This window comes from Babylonia areolata, chromosome 3 (assembly GCF_041734735.1).
Source record: "Babylonia areolata isolate BAREFJ2019XMU chromosome 3, ASM4173473v1, whole genome shotgun sequence".
Classification (NCBI taxonomy): domain Eukaryota; kingdom Metazoa; phylum Mollusca; class Gastropoda; order Neogastropoda; family Buccinidae; genus Babylonia; species Babylonia areolata.
In genome coordinates, this window is record NC_134878.1 from 44,690,252 (window position 1) to 44,699,616 (window position 9,365).

Here is a 9,365-nt window from a genome sequence, read left to right on the forward strand (position 1 = left end):
GGTTCTGTTCGCACTGGATTGATCAGGAAAGAAGATATGTTGCCGGGCTTGTCTGAACATAGCGTCAGTCACTCTGCTGACAGTTCGGCTCACTGTCGACTGGTCCACGCCGACCAATTCTCCACAGACGTCTTGAAATGTTGACGTGGCCAAGTAGCGCAAAGTGACGAGCACTTGCTGCAGGGGAGTGAGGGTGAATCCGCGATTCGCGAGAGTGATGTCAGCTGACACCTCACGTGTCAGTTCCAGGATGTGCTGCCGACGAAATCGGAACTTACGAAACACTTCTCTGTCGTCGTACGGTCCCGGAAAATCCGGTTTCTTCGTAGAAGACGCCGCTGTCGTGCTTGGAAAAACAAAAGTGCCGCCATATTTACACGCGTTTAGGCCCGCTATCGGACCCCCAGAGGTGCGATAACTTTAAACGCGAAAATCCGTATAGGATAGGCTAACCAGATTGACGTGCATACCGATTTTTCCCGCCTATCCGCCCGTATAGGGGATAAACGCGGTTAGTCCACTAAACGGACCGACGTGCATACGCGCCCAGGACGGGCAGGATCATCTTGATGGACTCAAATTTCTTATTTTTAATATTGAAAATTTGTATAGTAAGCTTAATGATTGTTCTTTTGTTAATTACATTTCCATGTTTGATATTGTGTGTTTGACTGAAACGTTCGTTGATAGACTTTTTGATTTTAACGACATTTTTCAAGATTATACGAAATTCGCTGCTCCAGCAAGAAAGTCTGTCGGATCATGGTTGAAATTCATGCGGAGATTTGCTGCTAATACGAAAATCTTTATCTGTATTAATATTATTTATTTATTTTGTTTCAGCTGTAAATATCAATTGTGAGGACACAGTGGCCGTGAAAATTAACAAATCTGTATTCAATTGTGAAAAGATATATTGTTGATTGCATGTTATGTTGTGCCAGAACACGGTCCTTTGTATGATATAATGGACAGTAAGGACGGAATAATTAACTTAGAAGAAAGCATACTACATGTCATTCAAAATGAAGATTTGAATATGTTCATGATGGTGACTTAAATACCTGAACGGGTTCTGAACAATCCAGAAATATGAATATGGTAAACTATGCTCCTGATAATGATGACGATGAATATGAAGATTGTGATACATGTAGAAAATCGATAGATAACACTGTAAACAATTTCGGGCAACCGTTATTGAATTTTTGTTTCATGTTCGATTGTTATAGTGAATGGTTGTTGTGATGATGATTCTTGTGGTGATTTTACATATGTGTCTCCACACGGCTCCAGTGTAACAGATTATATTATTATATCCACGGATATGTTTTGTAAACAGTTTTGTAATTTAAAAGTTGGTGATCGCATTGATTCCTGGCATTCACCTGTAGAATTTCAATGGAGGACTACAGAGCAGAACGTTGACAGACCACCTGTTGTGGAACCTACTTCCGAAGACCGGTTTGTCTGGTCCGAGGAGTTCCAACACGCTTTTCACGATGAGCTTCATTCACACGATTTCATACATAACATACAGATTGCTTACACAACACTTGCCACTGATATCGATGTTTCAATGGAGACATTCACGAAGGCATTGTGCAGTGCAGCAGCCTGTATGTTGAGAACAATACGTAACAAGAAAAAGTCAAATGGCTGGTTCGATGCAGAATGTGCTCAAAAGAAGAAAAAAATGAGGGGGTTGTAGCGGAAATTTAACCGCTCGAAGAAGACATGTGAAGAAAAGAGAACAGCATATGTAAATGAAAGAAAAGAATTCAAACGGTTGTTGAAAAAGAAAAAAAGATGAATTTGATCAAGAAAGGCTAGCAAAACTAAAACAATCAATTAACGGCCCAAACCTTTTTTTTGGCAAACAATTCGGACAGTTAGTAGAAAGTCTGCAATATATAACAGTATCTCTATTGAACAATGGCACGTATATTTTAATAGCCTATATAATGAACTGGATTCTGTGCAAGAGCCAGAAGAAAATGAGGCCGCAAACGATGAAGGAGACATGTCAGACCCTTCTGATGCTCCCTTCTTTGAGGCCATCACCAGAGAAGAGGTTCTTGATAGCATTCGTAGGCTCAAGCCTGGGAAAAGTCCAGGCGCTGACAAGATTGTTGGTGAAATATTGAAAAATGCTAATACTGCAGTTACCAACTTCTTAGTTGTTTGCTTTAACAAACTGTTCGACATTGGTGCTTTCCCAAAAGAGTGGGTAAAATCTATAATAGTTCCACTCTATAAGAAAGGTGGCACAAACCAACTCCACAATTACCGGGCTATAGCCCTAACAAATGTCGTCAGCAAGGTTTACACCAATATTTTGAACAGAAGACTCTCAAAATGGGCGGAGAAAGAAAGTAAAATACTGAAAGAACAAGCAGGGTATAGAGCAGGCTACAGCACTATTGATCATATCTTTACCCTCTATGCATTAGTACAAAAGTTCCTGATGAAAAACTCTAAACTGTATGTTGCTTTTGTAGACTTCAAGAAAGCTTTTGATTTTGTAAATAGAAACGCTCTGTGGGTAGTCCTGAGGGGAAATGGTATAAAAGGAAAACTTTACAAGGCTCTAAGGGGTGTCAATGGCACAGTTCTAGCGTGTGTTTGAGATAAATGCTGTTGTAGTTGTCCAAAAAAGGTGAAACAAGGCTGTCTTCTTAGCCCGATACTATTTACATTTTTTTTCAATGAATTGGCGGTTACTATATCAAGAAGTGTTTATGTATTGGTGTGAATTGGTATGTGGAACGGGAACGAATTTTGGAGTTTCATACAATCCAGGATCAGGAGGATGTTTTTTTCCCCTCCAACACCGGCTTTGACGCAGCAATTTTTCGCAACACTCGTGATTTCAGCATGGTGCGAGATGTGTGTCGGATTATCGAGGGTAAAACTTTGCTGGGGCACACACACACAAAAATTGGTCGACGTATGCGAAGATTCTATTTACATGAGGTCGAGTTAAGCGAGGAAATTTTCGCTTGGAAAAGAAGAAAGGGAGAGGAATGGACTGGGAAGGTGGGGGGGAAGCAGACAACAGCAAGAAGAAGAAGAAAGAAAGACAGAAAGAAAGAAAGAAAGAAAGAAAAAACAAACAAACCAGAAACATCAAGCGAGTAGTGCTTCCCTCGCTGTCATGTGTGATCCCTTACCCCTCCCCATCATCATAATAATAATGGTGATGGCGATGATTATGATGAGGATGATGATGATGATGATGGTGGTGGTGGTGGTGATGATGATGATAATGATGTTGGTGGTGGTGGTGGTGATGATGATGATGATGATGATGATGATATCGGATACCTAGCGTTTATCCTCGGTCGGAGACCAAGCTCTAAGCACTTTACAACCACGGAGTCATTTGCACAACAGGCTGGTTATCTGGGTAGAGCTGACTGACGGCTGCCATTGGGCGCTCATCATTCATTTCCTGTGTCATTCAGTCAGGTTTCAGTCACGCACACATATGCTCATACAGACATGTAACATTTTTACGTGTATGGCCATTTTGTTTATCAACCCTGCCAGGTGGGCATCCATTATTCCGTTTTCGGGGGTGTGCATGCTGGTTATGTTCTTGTTTCCATAACCCACCGAACGCCGACATAGATTACAGGATCTTTAACGTGTGTATTTGATCTGCGCGCGTATACACGCGAAGAGGGTTCAGGCACTGGCAAGTTTGAACATAAGTATGTTGACCTGGGAGATCGGAAAAAAAATCTCCACGGCTTTACCCACCAGGCGCCATAACCGAGGTTTCTTCTTCTTCTGCGTTCGTGGGCTGCAACTCCCACGTTCACTCGTATGTACACGAGAGGGCTTTTACGTGTGTGACCGTTTTTACCCAGCCATGTAGGCAGCCATACTGCGCTTTCAGGGGGGGGGGGGGTGTATGCTGGGTATGTTCTTGTTTCCATAACCCACCGAACGTTGACATGGATTACAGGATCTTTAACGTGTGTATTTGATCTTCTGCGCGCGTATACACACGAAGAGGGTTCAGGCACTGGCAAGTCTGAACATAAGTATGTTGACCTGGGAGATCGAAAAAAAAAATCTCCACGGCTTTACCCACCAGGCGCCATAAACGAGGTTTCTTCTTCTGCGTTCGTGGGCTGCAACTCCCACGTTCACTCGTATGTACACGAGTGGGCTTTTACGTGTGTGACCGTTTTTACCCCGCCATGTAGGCAGCCATACTGCGCTTTCGGGGGGGGGGGGGGGGGGTGTATGCTGGGCCTGTTCTTGTTTCCATAACCCACCGAACGCTGACATGGATTACATGATCTTTTACGTGCGTATTTGATCTTCTGCTTGCGTATACACACGAAGGGGGTTCAGGCACTAAGCAGGGGCTGTATGCATGTAATAAGAATAGACCTTTTCCGGAATTGCAGCTATTCCGGAAAAGCTATTCCAGTACTTTTCCCGAATACTGGTTATCCTGATTTCGTATGTATGGGCTGATATCCGACTCGGAATAGATTTCCGAGAATAGTGATTGCGGATAAGCGAGATATTTTTAGAACCGTCGACCTACATCCTGTGTTTACTCAAATTTCTCGGAAAACGACATTGCTTTCTCAGGAAAGTCAGTTTCCTTTGCCTTTATTGCTGAAGCTGTCTACTTTTTTTTTTTTTTTCGAAACTATCCACTTTATGTGCAAACTGACAAAATGGCGAAACCAGAAAAAAGAATGCGGAAAGCAAACTTCTCTGAGAAAGAAGTTCAGATACTTTTAGAAGAAGTAAGCTTTGAACATACAATTTTGTTCAGCAGCCAGTCAGACCGTCACCCAAAAAAGAAAAAATGAAATCTGGCAGAAGATTACTGAGAAGGTCAACTCGTGTGGCATTGCACACCGCACGACACAAGAGTGCAAAGACAAATGGAAAGGACTGAAGGGGGCTGTGTTGAACAGACAAAGGGATCAGCGGAAAACTGGGGGAGGACCACCACCATCTCAAGTCCCCTTTGAGGATTTAATCCTCAGCATAATTGGAAGGGACTCCAACCTTAATAGTAGTATTGCAGGTAAATTGATATTTTGTTTTTCAACACCTCTCCCCCCAAACACACACATATGCACACACTCAAACTATCACCACACACTCACACGAGAGCCGATTATACACATTCAAAGCTGATTCATAAAATCAGTCCAACTTGAAAAAAAAACGTTTATTAGACATCATCATAAGTGGGCTGTGATGATAATTACAATTATTCCAATTAAGATGCTTGCATTGTCACCCTTTCCTATCTGGTTTTTATTGTAAGTTTGCCTATAAAGCAGCCACTGTGTGTGTACAATTGTTTTGGTTTATTTTACAGTTCATTTGACAGACGGATGGATGAAGTATTGTATATAAGTGATGGTGTATAAATTCAATTAGAAATAAGCCGCATCTAAACAATTACCAAGTATCACGTTCCAGAATTACAGGAGAAAAATGGTCCCTAGCAATTTACTTTTGTTATTCAGCATCTTAACAGTAATCATCACATACATCGTGTGATCAAGATCATAAGGAACACGTAAATTGCCTTTCTCTTTTTATTTTAAACAGAAAGCTTGACTAAAAATACAAGCTAGTTAAAACCACCTATAAAAAGCTATATTCATGGTAGACATTAAGCATAATAGTAATAACTAACATTTAATAAGATTTTTTTTTTTTTTTTTTTTGCTCTTGTGGGCTGTACTCTACATTTTTGAGAGAGAGAAAAAAATCTATTATTAGGGATATGCATGATAGCTGGGTTTTATGCAGAGTAAATGTGCTGCCTTTTTTTTTCTCCTTTTTGTTTATTTTGTTATTTTATTTATTTATTTATTTTTTTTTTGTATTGTAACTGAGAAACTAACAGAACAGTCAGCAGACTGTTTAAAATGAAACGTACATGTGTATTGTGTGTATTAATGTTCATGTGCTAGAGTGAAGCTACTACATTTAGCAGAGGTCAACATCACAGTCAGGCCAAACAATTGCATAAATGCAAAAGGGCACAATGGGGTTTAGGCCAAATACTTTGCAGCTAAAGCACACAATGTCTACAGTGGTCATAAAATACTGCCGAGAACAACAGCATTTTTATAGCCATTTTCTTGGGAAAATAATGAGTGAGATTGTAATTTAGACATCCGACTGTAACTCAGTTAACTTCAGACAAAAATAAGCAAAGCAGAGAGCAAAAAACGGGATATTTAGCCTAGACTTACCTGTACATTGATGGAATGGTATCCCTTTCTGTTAACAAATTCGTGTTCTTGTTCACTTGGTGCTTGTATCTTGACTTGTGTACAATCAATACAACCCACCACATTTGGAAATCCATAATCACGAAGCATCTGCCGCTTGGTTTGGTCTGCTTGGCGCTGATTTCTTCACGTGATCGGCGACACAAAGCGTCAGTCACTCGAGACACAACTCGTGAAACGGTGGATTGATTAATGCCAATCAACTCACCACACACATCTTGTAAGCTTGAAGAAGCATAATATCGCAATGTTACAAGAACTTGCAACAAAGGTGTCGATGTACCTTTTCGGTTCGTCAAGGTGATATCATGTTCTATCAAGTTCGTCAAGTCTAAGATCTCTCGTCGCCTGAATCGAAACTTTCTGACGATTTCCACATCGTCGAACACTTCGAACGGATGAGTTCTGTCCCTAAAAATTCGATTTCTTCTCAATCGCATTCGCCGTCGACGCTGCAGTGCCAAAAGCGCCGCCATATTGAGTCGAACTATACCCGAATAGTGGTTTTATTCCACCCAGGGAGGTGGTATAACTTTATTCCTGATTCGCAAGGTCGGATAGCCAATCCCAGGTGCCATGCATACAGATTGAGAAGCATTATTCCCGGAAATAGGCTGCTTTCCGGGAATAGACCTCTTTCCCGGTTTCATGCATATGGCCCCAGGTCTGCACATATGTTGACCTGGGAGATCGTAAAAATCTCCACAATTTACCCACCAGGCGCCGTTACCGAGCTTCGAACCCGGGACCCTTAGATTGCAAGTCCAACGCTTTAGCCACTCGGCTATTGCACCCGCTGTATTGCATGAGAATGCATCCTATTTTTCAAAGACGAAAACCTCGTGAGCAGGTTAATTCTAAACACATCTGAGAGACGCCAGTCACACATCTCACACTTTGCAAGGTTAAAAAAATAATAATAAAGAAATAAAGAAAACAGGATGATTCAAAACCAAGAGGCACTTGCAGGCAGAGGCCATTCACATGTGTGTTTACACTGGCATCGTGCAATGGTAGGCGCGCATTGCCCCGTGTAACAGTGTAGTTTGGCGAGAATATTGTAGTGGTTATTGTATCATGATGATAATGATGATCATAATCGTCATTCTCTATTTCACTATCATAGTCTCTCTGTGTGTGTGTGTGTGTGTGTGTGTGTGTGTGTGTGTGTGTGTGTGTGTGGTGATAGAAATTATGTTGTTTACTTGTTATTCGTGTCCATTACACTCTGTCAAAATTGCTGGCTGGTTTCTGCTGATTCATGTGCATGTAAGGCAGTAAATAATTGCTAACCAGACCTGTTCGCTGAACAACACTGTGTTGAGAAATATAACCCGTAGAAAAGACTACACACACACACACACAGACACACACAGACACACACACAGACACACACACACACACACACACACACACACACACACACACACACACACACACACACATAAGCAGGCACACCAGAACAACACAAAACAAAACAAATCAAAACAAAAAAGAAACAAAACACTCACCACCACCACCACCCGCAAAAAAAAAAAACAATAAAAAAAAGAAAAAAAGAAAACAACAACAACAAACAAACAAACCAAAAAAACCCAGCAACAACCCAATAAATGTGCACAAAAGTTCACACGATCGCCACATAATAGATGCTCCAGCCGGTGGGCCTAAGAACCCATAAAGAAAACAGAAAATCTGTAGCATACAGGGTTCACTAAAAGTGAAGTACCATTTCAGAAAACCAGGTGCTTTCTCATAAAACGATTAAAAAAAAAAAAAATTATATATATATATATATATATATATATATATATATGTATACATATAATCGAGAGATGCATCGGGGCGTGTGGTCTACCACTTATTGCTCACTGAACACAGACACGGCTGTTTGGCAATATCCACAGTTTCTCCCCTGTACTTTTCCATTTAGAAGACGGGGGGTCGGGTGGGGGGCGGGGGAGGGGAGTTATAAACTGGTTAATAATAACATTGTAATAATAATAATTATTTTCGCCGTTCTTTGTCTGGCCTTCTCGACGTCATTCGAGAGGGGAAGAACTCTAGATATATATGACATCACAATGTTATTTCAACAACTTTTTACAGTTTTCCGGGACGAAACTGAAACTGGAATGGACACAGGAAGAAAATAATGTGGATATTGACCGGCTGTTTAAGTTGAACGTGCACGAACCACGAACAACTTCCAAAAGAGGTTTGTGTAAGGCGGGGCTATCATCTCGAAAGAAAGATTTTCGCCAAGTTCTTTTATTTGAGAGCAGGAAACCATGCAAATAAACAAACTGGTAATATGGTCCTTATTCTCGTATGAATAAAGTTCAGAAGGCGAATAAAGTAATAATGGTCAATCGTATGTACATAAAAGAACATCCTCACATTCATAATATATATATATATATATATATATATATATATATAGAGAGAGAGAGAGAGAGAGAGAGAGAGAGAGAGATAGATAGATAGATAGATATATACATACTCATAACAAACCGAATGATTAGGAACTGAAGTTATATACAAAGGAATCGTTAACAGACTCGTATCAAACGATTTCTTCCGGTGACAAGCGTGAAACACCTGATACTTGCAATCACGCACATTTATTCAATAGTTTATTTATTTATTTTTTTATACGAGGAAGGCCACACACGACAAAAGAAACAAGAAAACACAACACTGGTTCCCTCCCGTGCCCCCTCCCCCTCCCCTCCCCCTCCCCTCCCCTCTCCTCCCCCTCCCCCTACCCCTCCAATCCCCCGCCTTTGACTCTGAATCAAAGCCATACATTCTCACCAAATGAAATAAACAGATAAAGAGATACATAGATAAATAAATGAATGAATGAATAAATGAAAAAAATAAATAGATAGATAAGGATAGTTACAGAACAAGGACTCAAACACATTTACTATTTAAAGCAAACTAAGTGATCAAAGAGACACATAGTAGTGGAAAAAAAGCCAGCCACCATGCCGAGAACACATAATTGTTTTTTCAACAGGCTACTAGAGAACCCAAACTTCAAGTACAGTCACAGCCATTAAAAACCTC

The 9,365-nt window shown here is 40.7% G+C and overlaps 1 protein-coding gene across 1 annotated transcript in view; it reads right to left on the reverse strand.

Annotated features, from left to right (window-relative positions):
* Window positions 1-548, reverse strand: part of LOC143280014 (angiotensin-converting enzyme-like) — a 46,346-nt gene extending 45,798 nt beyond the window's left edge. The window contains exon 1 of the mRNA XM_076584458.1: window positions 1-548. This exon is cut by the window's left edge and continues 138 nt beyond it. Within this exon, the coding sequence (XP_076440573.1) occupies window positions 1-60 (60 nt within the window). The 5' untranslated portion in view covers window positions 61-548.
* Between the last annotated feature and the right edge of the window lie 8,817 nt (window positions 549-9,365).